This window comes from Podospora pseudoanserina, chromosome 2, assembly GCF_035222485.1.
Source record: "Podospora pseudoanserina strain CBS 124.78 chromosome 2, whole genome shotgun sequence".
In the NCBI taxonomy this organism is placed as follows: Eukaryota; Fungi; Ascomycota; class Sordariomycetes; order Sordariales; family Podosporaceae; genus Podospora; species Podospora pseudoanserina.
The window spans coordinates 4,347,805-4,366,164 of record NC_085921.1 but is presented as its reverse complement, the minus strand read 5'-3'; the positions used below and the strand labels follow the sequence as shown (position 1 = coordinate 4,366,164).

General features: G+C 53.6%; 6 protein-coding genes across 6 annotated transcripts; 3 read left to right on the top strand and 3 right to left on the bottom strand.

Annotated features, from left to right (window-relative positions):
• The first annotated feature begins 82 nt into the window (after positions 1–82).
• RTS1 (serine/threonine-protein phosphatase 2A 56 kDa regulatory subunit delta isoform) lies at positions 83–4,397 on the top strand. The gene is made up of 4 exons (XM_062944893.1): positions 83–1,022; positions 1,128–1,469; positions 1,532–2,787; positions 2,841–4,397. The coding sequence occupies exons 1-4, from the start codon at positions 999–1,001 to the stop codon at positions 3,214–3,216; spliced, it is 1,998 nt and encodes a 665-aa protein (XP_062803769.1). The 5' UTR covers positions 83–998; the 3' UTR covers positions 3,217–4,397.
• Positions 4,398–5,076: 679 nt separating this feature from the next.
• Positions 5,077–7,153, bottom strand: QC764_211860 (uncharacterized protein; the record flags this gene model as incomplete). Its single annotated transcript, XM_062944892.1, has 3 exons — positions 6,908–7,153; positions 5,771–6,834; positions 5,077–5,728 (listed from the first exon to the last, which is right to left on the bottom strand). Exons 1-3 carry the CDS (start codon positions 7,061–7,063, stop codon positions 5,077–5,079), a joined length of 1,872 nt encoding a protein of 623 aa, XP_062803768.1. The 5' UTR covers positions 7,064–7,153.
• A 129-nt stretch (positions 7,154–7,282) lies between these two features.
• Positions 7,283–8,444, bottom strand: QC764_211850 (uncharacterized protein). The gene is made up of 4 exons (XM_062944891.1): positions 8,191–8,444; positions 8,115–8,128; positions 8,033–8,058; positions 7,283–7,979 (listed from the first exon to the last, which is right to left on the bottom strand). The coding sequence occupies exons 1-4, from the start codon at positions 8,197–8,199 to the stop codon at positions 7,633–7,635; spliced, it is 396 nt and encodes a 131-aa protein (XP_062803767.1). The 5' UTR covers positions 8,200–8,444; the 3' UTR covers positions 7,283–7,632.
• A 138-nt stretch (positions 8,445–8,582) lies between these two features.
• On the top strand, positions 8,583–13,288 carry QC764_211840 (uncharacterized protein; the record flags this gene model as incomplete). The annotated part of the gene is made up of 3 exons (XM_062944890.1): positions 8,583–9,537; positions 9,623–13,083; positions 13,153–13,288. The coding sequence occupies exons 1-3, from the start codon at positions 9,496–9,498 to the stop codon at positions 13,286–13,288; spliced, it is 3,639 nt and encodes a 1,212-aa protein (XP_062803766.1). The 5' UTR covers positions 8,583–9,495.
• A 666-nt stretch (positions 13,289–13,954) lies between these two features.
• On the top strand, positions 13,955–15,609 carry QC764_211830 (uncharacterized protein; the record flags this gene model as incomplete). Its single annotated transcript, XM_062944889.1, has 3 exons — positions 13,955–14,173; positions 14,238–15,404; positions 15,457–15,609. The coding sequence occupies 3 exons, from the start codon at positions 13,955–13,957 to the stop codon at positions 15,487–15,489; spliced, it is 1,419 nt and encodes a 472-aa protein (XP_062803765.1). The 3' UTR covers positions 15,490–15,609.
• On the bottom strand, positions 15,603–18,305 carry PWP2 (U3 snoRNP protein; the record flags this gene model as incomplete). The annotated part of the gene is made up of 1 exon (XM_062944888.1): positions 15,603–18,305. One exon carries the CDS (start codon positions 18,303–18,305, stop codon positions 15,603–15,605), a length of 2,703 nt encoding a protein of 900 aa, XP_062803764.1.
• Positions 18,306–18,360: the final 55 nt, after the last annotated feature.

Sequence of the window (18,360 nt, the reverse complement as noted above, 5' to 3'; positions counted from 1 at the left end):
TGAGCCTATGCTCAGCCTCGTGTCACGTTTAGTGCGGGCCTGGTGGTTAATTTCCAGCACGTCCGACTCCCCGTGTCTCCCCCTTGGTCCCATCTCCAGGTGCCAATCCGTTGTCTCAACTTGACCAGCTGGAACTTCGGGATTCCACTATCTCGTAAAGCGTCACCTATGACGGGCCCGAGATCCTAGGAAATCTATTCATCATCTGCGCAGGCCTCATGTATGCAGGTGAATGCGTGATACGCCTTAGTTAACCCAGACACGCCAAATCCAAAACATCACGTTCAACCCTCCAACAGCCCCGCAAAACCACCTATCACCTGGAACGCCCAGCCCAAGCATCCATTTCCCAAACTACCCCAGCTTCGGATCACATTCAACTCAAACATCACAGGTGCGGGTCCAACTTGGAGCATTCACTAGTCGAGCTTGAGATCGCGACGACATCTCTCCAGCAGCCCATCTTATATCCTCCAACTTGCCGCTGCGATTGTCGCTCTGGTAGCTGTTCCGTCCTCCGTCTGTCATCTGCTGCCCTTGGGTAGGACCCGCTCTCCTCAATCGCCCTGCCTTGTCCGTGCTGGCAAGCACCAAGCACCAAGCACCAAGCACCATCACGCAACGCACGCTGCACCCAGCACCGCACCCGCACCCGATCCCGACAACTCAGCTTCTTCCTCGACTGCGCCGCTCAAGCCCCGCCATTGGTAGAGCTGTGCCCCGACCCGCCGTCTTGATCATCCGGCAGCAACACGACGAACCCCCGGCGCGCTCTGAAGCGACCACATACCTGTCTGTCGGTGTCGATTGCGTGAATGCACAACCCGGGACTCGTCGGAACATTCGATCACCAGAACAACCGCGTTGCACGGGATAGCCTGACCCTTGCCTTCCTGCCTACCCGAGCATACCGCTGAACGACGTGCTCTGTTCCCAGCAGTAGGGTCGAGTTGGGCGCCTCTAACCGCCCCACAGACGAGAAGCTGTTGTCCACCAAGATGAAGCGTTTCAGCCAGAGAGTCGTAGGTATCCCATCTTCAACATTCATCACCTTGTGCATTCTCTGCGCCGTCTGCTCTTTGGATGAATGCGTCTCGATTCGGCTGCTAATCTTAGTGGGTGTTTAGCTCTCACGAGGTCGGGACAGGGACTCAAGCAAGTCCTCCAAGAAGAATAAGGATTCGAAGGACGGAACGGCTTCGCCGAACTCCAAGGACGCCAACCAGTCGCCAAATCTGACCCCGTCCAGTTCTACATCGACTTTGAACAAGCCTCTGCCGCCCAACAGCGCTGTTCATGATGATCATGGAAATGCCACCCTGAACGCTCAGGTTGGCGCCGGACAGAACGCCGGTGGCCCGGATCGTTTTGGTAGCCTGGGAGGTCAGACAACGGGGCCAAATGGAGGCAGCACACCCGTTAGACACGGCACTCTCCCGCCTACCGTCATCATCAGCCCAAGTGCTCCGGTGAGAATCGCTGCTCGCGCCAATACTCTGAACCTTGACACTGACGTACATCTTCCTTGTAGCACGTCCCCCCGCCTGGTGCCGCCGAAACCATGCCCCACGACCTCGCCCCTCCGAAAGCCGGCCAAAAGTCCCTGATGTTTGACCGACTGCATCAAACCCCCAAGGATGTCCTCGAGGGCCCCAAGACGCCGAGACGGCAACATTCGTCACGATTTGACATCTCTGCTCATCGCGAGCTCGAGAAGCTCCCCGGCTTTCACGAGGTTCCCCCTGGACGCCGCGAGGATCTGTTCATGAAGAAGATTGATCAATGCAACGTCATCTTCGATTTCAACGATGCTAGTGCCGATATGAAGTCCAAGGAGATCAAGAGGCTGGCGCTTCATGAGCTTTTGGACTATGTGGCCAACAACCGTCAGGTTATCACAGAACCCATGTATCCAGTCGTGGTTGGCATGTTTGCCAAAAACCTGTTCCGCCCCATCCCGCCTCCCATGAACCCTCAGGGCGAGGCCTTCGATCCCGAAGAGGACGAGCCTGTGTTGGAGGTTGCCTGGCCGCATATTCAGGTCGTGTACGAGTTCTTTCTGCGGTTCATTGAGAGCCAGGATTTCAACACAAACATCGCCAAGGCATACATTGATCACAGCTTTGTGCTCCAACTTCTCGAGTTGTTTGATTCTGAGGACCCTAGGGAGCGCGACTTTTTGAAGACCACCCTCCACCGTATCTACGGCAAATTCCTCAACCTCCGATCCTTTATTCGCCGCTCGATCAACAATGTGTTTTTCCAATTCACCTACGAGACGGAGCGCTTTAACGGCATCGCGGAGTTGTTGGAGATTCTCGGTTCCATCATCAACGGCTTTGCTCTGCCCCTGAAGGAGGAGCACAAGCTGTTCCTTACCAGGGTGCTGATTCCCCTCCACAAAGTCAAGAGCCTGAGCATGTACCACCCTCAACTTGCGTACTGCATTGTTCAGTTCCTCGAGAAGGATGCTTCCCTGACAGAAGAGGTGGTTCTCGGTTTGTTGCGTTACTGGCCCAAAGTCAATAGTACCAAGGAGGTTATGTTCCTCAATGAGGTTGAAGACATTTTCGAGGTCATGGACCCAGCCGAATTCGCCAAGGTTCAGGAGCCTCTCTTCCACCAGCTCGCCAAATCGGTTGCCAGTCCCCACTTCCAGGTCGCTGAAAGGGCTCTTTACTTCTGGAACAACGAGTACTTCTGCAACTTGGTCAGCGACAACGTTGAGATCATTCTCCCTATCATGTTTGCCCCTCTGTATGAGAACTCCAAGGGCCATTGGAATAGGTATGTAACTTGTCTTCTGACCCAACCGCGTGCATGGGATTAACTTTTGGCAGGACGATCCATGGCATGGTGTACAATGCTATGAAGCTGTTTATGGAGATCAACCCCCAGCTGTTTGACGACTGCTCGCATGAATACACAGAGCAGCAGAACAGCGCATCCGCGAGGGAAGCTCTTCGCGAGAGAAAGTGGGCTGCCATCGCAGAGCAAGCCAACCGGCGGAAATCTCTCAATGGAACGAGCTCGGCTGCTGGGGGCCCACCAACCCGGACCGCCGTAGCCCAAATGCCCGCTTTGAACGAAGTGGACGCAACCGAGGACAACCAGATGAGGCTGGATTCACTCAACCTCCAGGATGGTGACCGGAGAGACCGTCGGCCCACGCACGAGAGACAGAACTCGGCGGGCTCTGGCAGGGGGCAGCGGTGATCTTTGGATCGATCGGTCTGCATAAAAAATAATTACAGTCTCTTCGGCAACAGGCGGTCATCCTTTCCTGAAAGTCGTCATCTCCATCCGATCCCAATTCACACGACCACTCTTCCCCCTTGGCTCATGCCGCGAGCCCTGCGTTTGGCTTTACTAATACCTCGCAATGTCTGTTGACGAACATGATACTGGAGCTTATTAGACGGCGGCACCCAGTCGGTTCAACGACCGCTCAGGCGGGGAATGAATGCTGATGATTTTGTTGTTAATAATTCAGATTTCGACGGAGTACATAGCATCGGGGTTACTTCATTTCAGTCTACGCGAGGGAGTATGCTATTATCTTGCTGCTTTTGGTGGTTGGTTTTCAGTGGGCTCAGGGTGGCTGGATGGGTGGTTGGAGTGGTGGGCAAAATTACAACAAAAAGGGCTATTGGCCGTTGTGCCTCGAATCAATAATCGATCCTCAAGAAGCATTCAGCCCTTTCCCGCTCCGTTTCTCCGCCTTTCAATGGGCAAGGTACACCGGGATGGAAAGAGTGGGCCGGGCTGTAGATACAGAAAAGTCTTGTGTACCGGGTTTACTACTTGGGACACCAGATGAAATCACAGAGGCAAGTGTTTGTTGGCTGGTCAAGGGAGGGGACGACTGCTGGAGGAGGGAGAGAGGGAAAAGCGGAAAAAAAAGGGGAGAGCGGAGGGAGGAAGGGGAAATTGGTTTGGGTTGCAATAGAATGGGGGTGTGGTTGCTTTCCGAGAAGCTTCTGGACGAATATTGTTGTTATTTTCCTCTCTTCCCTTTTTTTCTTTCTTTTTCTATTCTTCTTCTCCGGACGACTATGTGTCTCACTCTTTTTTTTTTGCTTCTTCTTCTGCTTTATCTTTTTTGTTCGGTTACTTTTGTTTGTCGTTTCTTCTATTATTCAAAGACCTGCTCGTTCTTCCTTCTATAGCGGGGGCCCCTACTACAATGAATGGATGGTATGGCTTCTTCTTTTTTCCAATGGTGACGAGAAACCTGACGACTACCTACGTATGGCCTGCCTGCCCTGATGAAGACTGTTCACGATCCCCGCTCCCCACCCACTGCTCAGGTGCTGTAAGAAAAAAGAAAAAAAGTAGCTGTATTCGTAGCTGTAGTTGGTAGTGTTAGTGGCAATGAGTTAAATGGTGTACAAGGGAGAAGAAGTCGAGGTGATTGAAATGTCACATGGGCTGCTGAAGAATGTGCATGTGTTTTATGACGTGAACCACATCAAACCATTAAGCCGTCAACTTGGTCAACGCTCCATACTGCCGTATTTTCCACCCACAAGAGCCCACTCACCCACTCCCAAAAACCAGAATTAATATCTCCAGTCAACACAGTGACAGTGACTCACACCACAAGACATACTCTATATCCTGCCGCCAAAAGGCCGCATAGGTATATCCCTCGCCATCAAACGACAAAATACCCTTCCTTTCCCACCATCCAGTTGCTTTTTGAATTATATATAGTCATTCCCTTGCCATCAGGCTAGGCTTTTCGTCCGGCTGTCATCCATGACGTTGTTTTCTTAACCTTGCCGGCCTTGTGTGTATCCTTGCAAAGAGGTATCCTTCCAAAGAGGAATCCGATCACCAAGACGGCAACATACTGGTCAAATAAAAAAACGTTTCAGGTGTTTACCAAAATCCAAAAAACATGATATATTTTCTCAAAATCTTCCCATTCTGTCAATCAGTGGCTATATAGATTGGGCACCAAAAGCCATGTCTAATATCCCACTCCCCTGATCAGACATCTCACCACCTCTTCTGTCCATAGCCCCCCCTATTACCACCTCCCCTCCCACCACCCCTACCATTATACCCCCATTATTTCCCCACGTCCCTGCTGCCACCCACCCTGATACCCCTCCTGCGGCCCCGTCGGCGGCGAAAGAGGAGGCGGCACTCCATGACCCCCCCTCCCAGCCCAACCCCCTGAAATCCCATCCCCATTCCCGGAGGAGGAGGAGGAGGAGGAGGAGGCGGCGGAATCCCAGAGAAAAACCCCTGAGGTATACCACCCGGTGGCGGAGGCGCAGGAGGCCAAGGCCCGGTGTAATTCGGCGGTGGCGGGAGCGGCATCGGTAATCCTGCCCCTAGGTAGTTCGGCGGAAGATATCCGCCGGGAAAGTTGCCAGTGGGCGGTACATAAACCGGCTGGGTTTGCAGTGGCGGCGGTGGTTGACTTGGATAAGCTTGATGGCCAGGTTGTGATATCCGATCTCTGGACGGTGGTGGGAAGTAGCTTGGGCTTTTGGGGAAGCTTCCTATTGGGCTTCTGCTTCGGCCGCTGTGGGTACGGGATCTGGAGAGGGATCGAGAACGAGAACGAGACCTTGATCTGGACCGGGATCGGGAGCAACTCCGGCTGCGATGTCTTCTTGAACGAGCGCCCCGGCTGGAGTGTGATCTTGATCTTGATCGTGACCGTGATTGATCAGTGTGGGATCTAGATCTGTTTCTGCTCTCGCTCCTGCTCCTGCTCCTGCTCCTGCTCCTGCTCCTGCTCCTGCTCCTGCTCCTGCTCGCATCTCTGCGTCGACGTCTAGACCGACTTCTACCGCTGGGTGGTGATTCCGAGACTCGCTGGCGTTTGAAAGCAGGCCGATCTGAGCTCCTGCTCGACACACTGTGGCCGCCGCGGCGTCCACTACGACTGCGAGATCGACTGGGTGACCGGCTGTACGAACGCGATGATCGCGTCCGTCTTCTACCTCTACTATCATCCCGCTCGTTCTGTCGTCCACCGTTCCGCTTCCGCGCCTTCATGTTATTGCAAAACTGCCGAGACCAACCATAGTAGGTGTCACCTCCAATGATATCGCCCGTGATTTCGTCAATCTCGACCACCTCTCCCATCTGACCAATGTCTCGTGGCGTCTCGCCAAAGTCCGCTTCATTAGAGTAGATCTTGTCGATATCGAGAAGGAGGCTCTTGACTGCTTCCACTAGGTTCGGTTCCGCTGGTCCCTTGACCAACTCCAGCGGCTTGATTACCGACGGGTTTATCGACTTGGTCGAGTTCTTTTGGAGATGTGGAAGCCAAGTGCCTGCAGGAAGGTCGTACCACGGCACCGAAGGGTCTCCGTGCATTGCTGGCATGATGAATGGGGCTGATTTTGCCAGCTTAGCCGCAGAAGCGTCTGAGGCGACAGTCTGCTCGGCGTCCTTAGCTGCGTCCTCCTCGACTGGCGTTTCCACTGCTGTTCGGAGCTCGTGAATGTGTCCCTGGGGAAAGTACTGGTTCTCTTCCCACAGGCTGACCAGGTCTCGTAGTTTTCGAATGTGTTTGGGGCAATTGTTGAAGGCGGCAGCGCTCTTGAACAAAGCAGGCAATGCGGGCTCTAGCTTCTGGGCAAAGCCGTCATCGCGGTTTCGATACTTGACGTGATAGAGCAAGTCGTTGAGAATATAGAGTATGTGTAGCCGGCGTCGCCTTGCCGAGGACACGCGATTACTTGCTGATTGTGCGGTGACATCTTTGTCCTGGCCAATCGACTTGGAAAGGGCGACCAAGTATTTGCAAAAGTTGGAGATCCGGTTCGGCGAAGGAATCAGATTGTTCAGAGCCCATTGTTTGCATCTCTGACGCGGTGCGACTTAGCCATCAGGTCTCTCAACGGGCAAACAAGCTATGGAACAAAGCGTATTATCAAACCTGGACATTGGTGGGCGAGCACTCGGCAATGGTCGAGTTGAGGAGCGCGAGCATAGACTCGATGTCATTGCGCGGACAGGAGACTGGATCAGGGCGAAAGAGAGCCGAGGTGAGCAGCGTCTTTGAGATGGTCAACTCTTTGGACGCCGACTCCATCGTGAAGGCTGGGGGGCGTTGTTGCCACGCTTGGGGTTCTGTTGATACTGAGTGAGCACCCTTGTGGTTTCGGTAGATTCGCAAATAATTATTTGGAGGAGGTTGAACCAAGTCAAGTCGCGCCAAGCCGGCTCACAGCACCCCTACCCCGGCACAATAACCCCACATCTATGCATGCTTAATTCACCCAGTACAGTGTGCATACGGTGGGTGAGCCTCGGGGACAAAATATTTGCTGCTATGATTTGATACAATCTTCATTTGGACTGAGAAATGACAACTACCTTACCACGTGAGGCTTTTTGTTTCCAGTAGGCAAGTATGCCTACCAAAATCTTCAGGTTGGATGAAAAGATGCTAGGTCTCTCATCATCGGAAGGACCGAATCGTGAGGGCTATTAATCAAGAGAAAGGAAGGTTGCTGTTGTCTTATACAATCTCAAATTCGATTCTGGCTTTCCCTCCGGTGTCTTCCGATGTTCGGCTAGTCAAGGTCCACGACTCGTGTTCAACCCGTCATCCACCGCCTGTCTGTCCACCTAAACCCAGCCAGTCCACCACCAAACCCCTTATGAGAACCGGTCACCCTTCGGACTGCGGAACGGCACACTGGCTTCGTACTTGCTCTTCTCAACTACCCTCTCGGCCTCGGTAGCAGGCGCATGCCTTGTAGGCGCCGGATCATTGCCCGTCTCTAGGCTTGGTGAGCCGACTGTGTCTGTCCTCGCTGGTGTGCCCTGGCGAGGTGGGACTGAGGCAGAACCACCCATTGCTGAAGAAGAAATTGGCTGGGTCGGGACATTCTGCGAGTACTCGAGCGATTCAACCATGCTCTTTCTCTTGCGCTGCTCCTCGAGGCGAGCACGCCTGTCAGCATCGATGCCTTGCTTCGCGAAATAGTATGCGCCGCCGCCGGCTATGCAAGGTCAGCAAGTGTGCTCTACATGTTGAGAACTGGGACTGGTATACCCAAGCACAATGCGCCCCAGCCCGCCCTAGTTCGCCGTGTCAATCAGCAGGTTCGGCATGGAGTCCGTATCTCGGAGCGTACCAGAAAGATTTAACCTAGAGAGCGCAGGTTGTCAGTCGAAACTGCTACGTCATAATATCTTCTGAGAAATACGTACAGTGTTCATTTTGCTGTCTGTACCAGAACTATATGGTTTGGATGATGGTAGGAAGTCAACTTTGCTGTGAGATCCGTTGCGAGGGAGAGACAGAGAGAGAGAGAGAAAAATCCACGCCAATGGATGCAGGTCCCGAGCTATCTTCGTCTAAAAAGACCTTTGTCGACAATACTTCATAATGGGGTGATGTGCAGGATAAGGGCCTAGCTCCCCTCGACTGATCTGAGTGGTCAATGCGGCACCGTAGAGTTGAGTAGGCCTCGGCCATTAGGGTCCCGCCGCCCGACAGCCTCAACGGCTTTGCCAGCGTGCAGCAAGCTTGGACCACCCCGCCATTTATAGTGGGCTGTGGCGCACCGGAACCTCACCACCATCTTGAAACATGGATTTGTTGGGGGGTGCTCACCATGCAGGTTTCCATCTTTCTCTGATATAAAACACAGGCTCACCTGTTATTTACACATGGTCATTGTTCATGTACTCGTAGCTAGTGCCTCCTTTCTTGTGATTTGACATGGAAAGGGCGTCCTCAGTGGCTTGAAAACGTTCACTGGGCCGCCTGTTGGCGTGGGCTCATTGCTCAATCCAACATTTGCGAACAATTTTCAGGGGAAACGACTCTGGCTGAGAACGCATTACAGCCAAGAGTTTCTGGAAGCAAGCTATGTGCATCGAATGGACAGGCACGACATTACACGGCCAATCCAGACCCAAAATTAGCCTGCCAACAAAAGTGGCCGAAGTCTTCCATCTGGACTTCCATACGTGTTTCGCTTTCCAGAGTGGCTGCTTGCGGCGGCCAAAAGGGGCTCTTTACAGTCTAAGTGGGGCTGGACAGATGTAGAGTTACTAGAGTATGAGTTGTTCCTGTTCGAAACTTCGGATCAAGTGTGCGTCTCGGACCTCTCTTTGAAGTACCTTTACGGAACATCGTCATTCTATCCCCTAACACGCAGTCCCGGATCGGCCACGGGGCACTCACGTCCCCACTATCCGTATCTAGTATCCAGATCCAGCACCAACACTGCTCTGCCCCAGCCAAAAGAGCCCCCTCCACCCGCCCGCCGCAGCGGTTCGCATAGAACACAACCATCAACCGTCTCCCTTGGAATTTCGGGTATTGGCATTGACGACAAACACGCGACCGCTCTCAACCGTTCTGCTACTCATCGCACGCTCCGTTCAGCATCACCAACGATACACAAAACACCCAACAATACGGATACGCTCTGGCTGAAGGAGCTTCAAAGAGTGTTATGGGCAGAGCGATCCAGAAACCATAGTTCGCAACGGACCTAGATCACCATGGATCCCCCAGCTGACAACGGGACTGACGGCTCGTCGATTGTGAGTGAGGTCAAAGGCGGTGTTGTTCTGGTGTTGCTGGGGTACTATGGTAGATCTCAGAGCTGACCATGTCCGTCTTTCACAGAGACCTGTCTCGTCGCTATTGGCAAAGTTTGAAGGCTTGACCACCAAGCCCGGCGACCCGCAACCCGGTACACCAACCCGAAATGCATCCCCAACGCCGGCGCCGGCGCCGGCCCCGAAGCCTGGTCGACTCCGTGAGCGGGATCCGAGTCCCTCAACCACAACGCCCCGCGAGCCCCCTCCAATACCAGCGATGCGACCCAAAGACAAGTTAACGCTCCAGAGCCTTCACCCTGCATCCGCGAATGCCAGTGCTTCGAGCTCGCCAGTACGAACTGTTCCTCCTCCTGTTAGCCCGAGGGCCAAACCCACGAACGCCCCGGCGCTCACCGTTGAGCCCCCGCATTCACCCCCGAAGAGAGGCGTAGGAGGCATTCCTACCGGTGACCGTCCGGCATTTGTTAGCACCGACTTTCTTGTAAAGTCCTCATCTCCGGCGAAGGCGGGGAACCAGTTCAACTTGCCGAGCAGAACTCAGACGCCATCGGCGGAACCCCGAAAGTCCCCGCGTGTGGCGCCTGCCCGCCCCCCGTCACCTCCTCCACCTAGACGGTCGGTAGAGTTGCGGCGGGAACGAGAGATGGGCCATAAGCCAGTACCGCCTCCGATCAACCGGGCAGAGAAACCTAATTCACGTTTCACTCTGTTCGAGCAACCGAGCAGACCCGCTCAGTCGAGTCAGCCTATTGATATTCAGAAGAGGCCGAGTCCCAAGGTGTCACCTTTCAACAGTCCACCTAGCAGCGGAGGATCGCCAGATGAGGAAGATGTTCCCCCAGTCTTGCCTACGAGGCCGCGACAACAGCAACCGCATCACCAACAGCAACATAGTCTTCACCAGCAGCACGGAAATCAGCATCAGCCCTCTGTCGGTGTAAAGAGGTCAAATACCTTCCACGTCGGTTTCGACCCGCCGCCTCAGCACCATTCATTAACCGCAAGGAGACGAGGCAAGGACGAGCCTCTAACACCGCAAATCACTGGCGACCGGCCTGCGCTGCCTGCACGACCACAGAGCATCATCGAGTCGGTCCGCGCTGCAAATTCTGTCTCAGCACCACCTCCACGGCCTCCACGGCCAGGAGTCAACACGAGCGTAGCGACAACAATCCAACAGAAGCGGATATCCTCGACACCAGTAACACAGGCGCCCCCTCCTATTCCACGGCTCAACGGTAGGTCCGTGACGGCGGCGGATCGGATGCCCGGGAGAGTGTCCAACGAATATCACGCTCCACCTCCTCCAACACTCGTCGAAGCTAGGCCCGCTGAAGCTCAAATCGCGGGCTTACACAAGGCCGATTTGGGATATCCAGACACGTCAAGAACGAACCGAAGCAAGCCATACTTGCATAAAGGGGCTCACGAAATTGCCACAAAATACGACAGCCGCATGTTTGATGTCTGCGGGGCCTTTGTCTGCACAACAGGCGGTTATACAAGGGCGTGGAATGTTATGGACGGGGAGCTGGTTATGAGCTTGGCCATGAGCGAGGGCATGAAGGGCGCATCCGTGGCCTTCAAACCGGGAGAGAGCGTCGACGAGGAGGGCGCGAGGATATGGATCGGAACCAACAATGGCGAGTTGTTGGAAGCCGATGTCTTGTCGCAAAGTATTGTCAACAACAGACCAAACGCGCACGGCCGCTACGAGATTATCAGGATATACAGGCATTTCAACGAGCTGTGGACTTTGGACGACAGTGGGACACTTCACGTTTGGGGGCCGGCCGATGGTAGCAATCTGCCCAGTTTGGCTTACCCTCCTACACAGACCTTTCGCGTGCCTAAGGGTCATGTATTTTCCATGGTGGTTGGTGATGAACTCTGGCACGCCACAGGCAAGGAAATCAGGGTTTTCCTACCAACTCTTGACGGCAGGACACAGTTCCAGGTTCTCATCCGACCTCTAATTCAAGATGGCGCTGGTGAAGTTACGTCGGGTACTCTTCTCGCCTCAGAGCCGGACAAGGTGTTCTTTGGCCACAACGACGGCAAAGTCAGCATTTATTCGAGGAAAAACTACGCTTGCCTTGGCGTGATGAGTATCAGCCAATACAAGATCAACTCCCTTACTGGTGCGGGACGATACCTCTGGGCAGGATACAACACTGGCAAAATCTCGGTCTACGACATGGGCCAAACGCCATGGGCCGTTAAGAAGGACTGGCAAGCCCATGATAACCCGGTTGTGAAGCTGATCTCTGACCAGTCGAGCTTTTACAAGCTGGATCGTCACCAGGTGGTCTCCCTCGGCGCGGATAATATGTTGCGTGTTTGGGATGGTTTACTTCAAGACGACTGGCTACAGGCCAAGATGAAGCAGCATGATGCGAGGTACTGCCACTTTGAAAAGATCAAGGCGTTGATTCTGACGTGGAATGCGGGAGCTTCCACGCCGAATAGTCTCAACTATTCGAATGATGACAGGGTGTTCATCGAGAATTTGCTGAGGAGCAGTGACTCGCCAGACATCATTGTCTTTGGGTTCCAAGAGTTGGTTGATTTGGAGGATAAGACTTTGACTGCGAAGAGGTTCCTGAAGCCGAAGAAGAAGGAGGGGACGGATCAGGAACGGATGAGCCATCAGTATCGGAACTGGCTGGCGCATCTGAAGCAGAGCCTGGATCAGCATATGGATGGGGAGTTGTACCACGTGCTGCATTCCGCGCCGCTCGTGGGGCTGTTCACTGCCATTTTTGTCAAGGCAGACCTCCTGGGCCGGATCAGCAATCTTAACAGCGCTGAGGTCAAGAGAGGCATGGGCGGTCTTCATGGAAACAAAGGTGCCATTGTGGTGAGGTTCATGGTGGATGATACCTCGCTCTGTTTTATCAACTGCCACTTGGCAGCTGGACAGTCGGGGGCGAATCAAAGACACAACGACATTGCCGCTATTCTGGAGGCGTCCCTCCTGCCAGGTGAGAGGGACGCCTCGGTGCGGTTCGACAGCTTTGTCGGTGGCGGGGACGGCACAATGATCCTAGACCATGAGCTGTGTCTTCTCAACGGAGATCTCAACTACAGAATCGACACCATGTCGCGAGACACTGTCGTCACAGCTGTCAAGGCGGGCAATCTCGCCAAGCTCCTGGAGCGTGATCAGCTGCTCGTGGCTAGGCGAAGGAACCCCGGGTTCAGACTCAGGGCATTTGAAGAGCTTCCCATCACCTTTGCGCCAACATACAAGTATGATGTTGGGACGGACAACTATGACACGTCGGAGAAGAGAAGAAGCCCGGCGTGGTGTGATCGGTTGCTCTTCAGGTGCGGGGCCGGCAGGGGAAGGATAGAGCAGTTGGATTACAGACGGCATGAGGTGCGAGTGTCGGATCACAGGCCAGTGAGCGGGAGATTCAGGTTTGAGGTGAAGAAGGTGAGGGGCAAGGAGAGGGCACAGGTTTGGATGGAGTGCCAGCAGGAGTTTGAGGATCTGAGGGGGAGGGAGGGAAGAGGGGAGAAGTGAGTTTTTTTTCATTTTTTTTCATACCAACTTCTCAACCTTGGAGTAAGGACTAACACCCGCAACAGATTCTTCTACTTGACGAACGTGATTGGGTACGACGAATCAACGGCAACACAGTTAATCGAGCAGCAGCAGCGGTCGAGCAGGTCTACTGTTGGTGGGAGGAGAGATCATAGAAGTCCTAGTGGACAAAGGGAATGAAGAAATGAGAGAAAAGGGGGGTAATGGCGACAGCAGCGACGAGATAAACCGAACAGCCATACATACACAACAACAACAACAACAACAACAACAATAACATATATCGGAAGCATAGACAGGGGAAGCGATGCGTTTGTGGTATTTTTAGAGAGCCTGTTTTTATGATTGCTGCTGTCTGCAATTGGATTCAAGATGGATGGGTGGTCAAAAAGACAAGATGATAATTGAAGAGATGAATATCTAATGTGTAGATGGGATGAGATGAATTGAGGATGATATGACTTACATAATATAAAGGATGCTGTGTTCAAAAGGGTCGTTTGTTCCTGCATAATGCTGTGGGGTTGGGGAGTTCGATGATGTCATTGTTACAATGGGTGGTCAGCTGCGAGGATAGAACAAGTAAAAGATGGGAGCTATGGATGGGTGAGGCAAGTGAGAGGGTGAGATGGCGTAGATGATTAATTGTCGGTCTTTTCAGCCTCGGGCTTTGGGGTTGATTGCTAAGCATACCTTATAGAGGTATCACGGTCCCCTCTCGGTTCAACGTCAGTACAAGTTCTACTGGTCACTCAATACAACCTTTTCTCTGCAACACCTGCCATCTAATCCTTCTTGCCTTGATGTCAGCTCTCTGTACCTGCCGATAGGTAACTAACTACATGAATGACCTCCCTCCGTCTCTTCGGCTCTGCTCCCAAAGCAAGACACCTCGCCCATGTATTACTCATCAATATTAGACCATCTCATCACCACCGCCAGCTCGGGATGTCTTCTTCCACCCAAACAATGCACCTCTCACCCGACAACACGGGCCTCTGGGGGATAACCCAAACCCCCTCCGCCGCAGCCAAAACCTCGGAGCTATTACAGCAAGACATGGAGGTTTGTTCCCTCTCTCTCCTCTTTTTACCTAGGTATTTTCCCCATAGCTAACGCCCCCCGAAAGAACCACCACGTCTTCTTCAACCAGTCCGGCTTCCACAACCACATCCCCCACCATCTCCTCGCCTTGTACGGCACCGGCGCGGGGCCATCACACCTCCAGTCTGCCTATGACACCAACGCTTCTTACCAACGGCCGGTGTTGCCTGTTCATAAGTCAGTGACTCTCACACCGGAGGCATTGACAGAATACTACGGTAAAGAAGAGTACTACCCGGACTTTTTAACATTTTTCCAATCTGAGATCGACCGGTTGGGATGGAAGGAGACAGTGACGAGGTATTTATTTGAAGAGAGGGAGGGAAAGGAGGATTTGATAATCAGGTTGTTTGGAGGGTTTTTGCACCCGCTGATTCAGCTCATGTATGGGCTTGAGTGGGGGCTGACTGGGGTGGTGGCGGAGGGGTTGGCGCAGGCGGCTGTTCATAGGGATGACCTCAGGGAGTTTTTGTTGACTGCTGAAGAAAAGGGACGGGGGCGGGAAGAAGGGGAGACAGTGCTGGGGTTGTTACGGGAGGCGGAGGGACTGAAAGGGGCGGCGAGGTCGGAGGATGGGAATAAGATCCGGGATGGAGTTTTGGTGCGGGCAAAGGGGGAGATGGTTGACTTGGCTGGGAGGGTCAAGGTGGGGGAGGGGGAGGTGGAGGGGAGGACGAGGGAGATGTTTAATGGGGCGGTTTATGTCGCGGCTGGGGCGGCGGTGAGCATGACTGACCGAAAAAAGGTGCCGAAGTTTGATTTTTTTCTGATGCACCATGTCAACGCGGCGCCGTTTTTTGTCACGATGAACAAGATGGATTGGGTGCCGGAGAAAACAAAAAGGAGGTTGTTGGAGTGGAAGATTAGGATGGATTTGTTGCAGTATGTGGCTAGGGGGTGTCCTGAGTTGAGGGTGGAAAGGTTGGAGGGGTATGAGCCGAAGCAGCCTGGAAAGGCGAAGATGGTGGAGGAGATTGTGAGTAGGTTGCATGGGTTTGGGGATGATGGGCATGCTATCAAGCTGGGGAGGGCGACGGTGGTTTGTAGGAATATTTGTCGGGAGTATGAAGAGAAAGAAGGGTTCATGATTAAAGGAGGGTTGTGGGAGAAGATATGCCACTTGATTGTTGACTCGGTTGAGGCACCGGGGGAGCATTGGGTGAGGAGTGCCGGGTTTGAGGAGGCTTGGAAGGTATGTCTCTCATGTTTCCCTTTCCGAGAGAAGGCAGGCTAACAAAGAGCAGGACATACCCAACGTCGACGACAGCAAGTTGTAGAGAGAAAAACAGAATGTGGTATCAAAATGGTATCAATCATTTTTTTCCGACGCCAGCCTTTTGCCTTTAACCTAGTATAACATAATATTAAATCGAAACCATCCAAATTCCCTTCACTCTATCCCGATCCACTCCCCTTCACTTTCTTCCTCCAGTATATCATCCATGGTGACCTCCTTCTGCGTCGACGGCAGAGCCTTGACCTCTAAATCCCCATTAGCATTCCATTCGATAGTCTTGGGCCCCTTTCCAGCCTGCGCCGCCTTGCTGTTGGCCTGCCCAATCAGGTACTCAACCGTGTAGACATTATCATCCGCCAGCCGTCTAATCTCGTCCCTCATCTTGGCCACCGCCCTCGACACAATCCTCAACTCGACATCGACCTTGCCCCGGTTGGCCATCAACCACGCGCCGTGCTTGTCCACGAGAGCCTTGATCCACAGCATGCAGAACTCCACGTGAGGGGACTGCTCCGTCTGGGCGGCCACATACCGCAGCAGCCTCGCCACGTAAACAGTAGGGAAGTTTTCCACCACCAAACCAATATCTTTGTAAGGGATGGCCTGGAACACCCTTTGGACCAACCCCGCCTCATTGAGACGGAACGCCATGACCAGCGCCTTGAGGTAATCCTTTTCATTCTGCAAAACACCCAACGTCGAAGCGGGCGTGATCTCCATGTTGAGATCAAACGGATCAAACTGAACGGTGCTGTCCAGACTGTAAATCAACAGGCCTTCTGTCGAGCAGGCGCAGAAGGATGTCCCGCTCGGCGAGAAAGCCACGCCCGTGACTCTGACCTCTGGGTTCTTCCTCCTCGCGCCGGGATCGCCCCTCTTGGCGCCGGGTAGCGACCTGTCGATGCGGTCTTCCAGATCGGAAGCCTCGCCTTGGTCGTCGAGGAGGGCGGCGGGGCCGGCTTCGGTGACGAGCTTGCTGTTGAGGAACTCTTGCGTGCCCGACAGCGCGAGGTTGACGCTGACGGTGAATTTCTTGAGGAGCACCATTGTTGTGGCCGAGTAGAGGCAGATGTACTTGCTGTTGCCGCCCGCGAGGACGCAGGAGCCGTCCATGCTGTAGCGGATGGTGTTGAAGCTCTTGGTGCCCGAGACGTTGGCTGCCGTCCGGCGATCTGTGATTCTGCGGCCGCCTGATACATCGCGGCGTCCGTCGACACCGGAGACTTGGGTGGCTTCTGATACAGACCAAAACGTCAGCTGGCCGTCTAGTGTGGAGATGGCAATCTGTAGGGAGTCTGGTCTGAAGGCAATGTCCAAGACATCCGACATGAGCTGCAGAGGCTCGCTGGTTTGTGTTCTGTTGAAGATGGACCATATCCTGGCCGTCTTGTCCCAACTGCCACTAACCAAGAGACCACCGTTGGGGGCAAAGGCAAGCGAAGAAACCGGCCCCTCGTGCCCGGTAAGTCTGTCTAGGAGCTGGCCGGTCTGGACGGACCAAATGTGAATGTCGAAAGAGTCGATAGAACCAGCCGCAACAACTTCGCCGCTTGGATCAACTGCCATGCAGGAGAAGGATAATCTTTCAGGGGCGGTAAACGTCCTGAAGTTTCTGTATCTGATCAAATCCCACGCTCTGATGGACCCGTCCAAACTCGCTGTGAAAAGAACATTGCCCTTCTTGGCGAACTCGCATGCTGTAATGCCACTTGTGTGCTCGGTAAACGTTACTATGCAGAACCCAGACTCGATATCCCACACCTTGATCTTGCCATCGTCGGCCGTCGTGACAATTCTTTGGCCATCTGGGGAGTAGACCAGCGCATTCATGGCGTCAAAGTGCCCTTGTTGCTTCAGGATATATGATTCTGACTGCCACTCCCACACCAAAAGCTGACCCAACTTTGACGCGCCGAAAGCGAGCCACTCGCCACTCTTGTTGATCGTTACGAAGTCGATTTCGTTTTGCGAGATATTAAGGGTGTGAATCTGGTTGAAATCGGGCATCTCGTACAATCCAAAGATACCGTTCGAGAAACCAGCAACCAAAAGATTTGATTCGGGGTGAAAGGCGGCGCATCGAAGGGTTGCGCCGTTTTGCATAAAGTAGTGCTTGTCAACGATCCGCCATTGCATATCCTCCTCATCCATGATCTCATCCTCGTCTTGCCCCGGCTTTGCGACATACTGCCAGTCAAAGACGGCTCCGTCCTTGCTGACTGTGTAGATTGTTTCTTGGTCCTTGGAGAACCAGGCAGCGACCACGCCCTGCTTATGTCCCGACAAAACCGTGGGCGTGAACCCTTCTTCTGCGTTCAAGCTCCATATCCTCGCAGTCAGATCCTTGGATGCGCTGAGGAAGAAGCGGGAGTCGTGCGACCACTCGATGTGCCGGACATCGTCAAAGTGTTGTGTGTGTGTGTGGTGGCGCACAAACGGCGCAAACTCGAGATCGCCTTCCTCGTTGGTATCTGGAGTCGATGGGACGTGCCAGACCTCGATTTTCCTCCCCAACCCAACTGCGAAATGGCGACCGGATGGCGCAAACGAGAGGGCGGTTACTTTTGACTTGAAGGAAAAGTGGTATAGTACGATACGACGCGGGATGTTGGTGAGAATGGCATGGCCATCTTCGTCGACAGAGAGGAGAATATTTCCCTGGGGGGTCAGGCCTATCCTCGAGATGTTCTTTCGGTGGGCGAAGGGGAGCGTGTATGACTTGTTGTCGACAAGGTTGAAGACTGTGACCCTGTTGCCGACAGGAGAGAAGAGATGGGTGCCGTCGGGACTGAACAGCAGATTTCCCTGGCAGTAGACTGTCCCCAGCAGATTGGAGAACTTGAAATCCGTCTTCATGGTCGGTGGTGGTGGTGTTTTCTCTACCGAGACGAGACTGATAACGATCAAATCA

Coding starts and splice junctions, on each gene's coding strand:
- RTS1 (XM_062944893.1), top strand. CDS start 999: ATGAAGCGTTTCAGCCAGAGAGTC. Junction 1,023..1,127: donor AGCGTTTCAGCCAGAGAGTC/GTAGGTATCCCA, acceptor GTGGGTGTTTAG/CTCTCACGAGGTCGGGACAG. Junction 1,470..1,531: donor TCATCAGCCCAAGTGCTCCG/GTGAGAATCGCT, acceptor TCTTCCTTGTAG/CACGTCCCCCCGCCTGGTGC.
- QC764_211850 (XM_062944891.1), bottom strand. Junction 7,980..8,032: donor CTGGGGCGCATTGTGCTTGG/GTATACCAGTCC, acceptor GACCTTGCATAG/CCGGCGGCGGCGCATACTAT.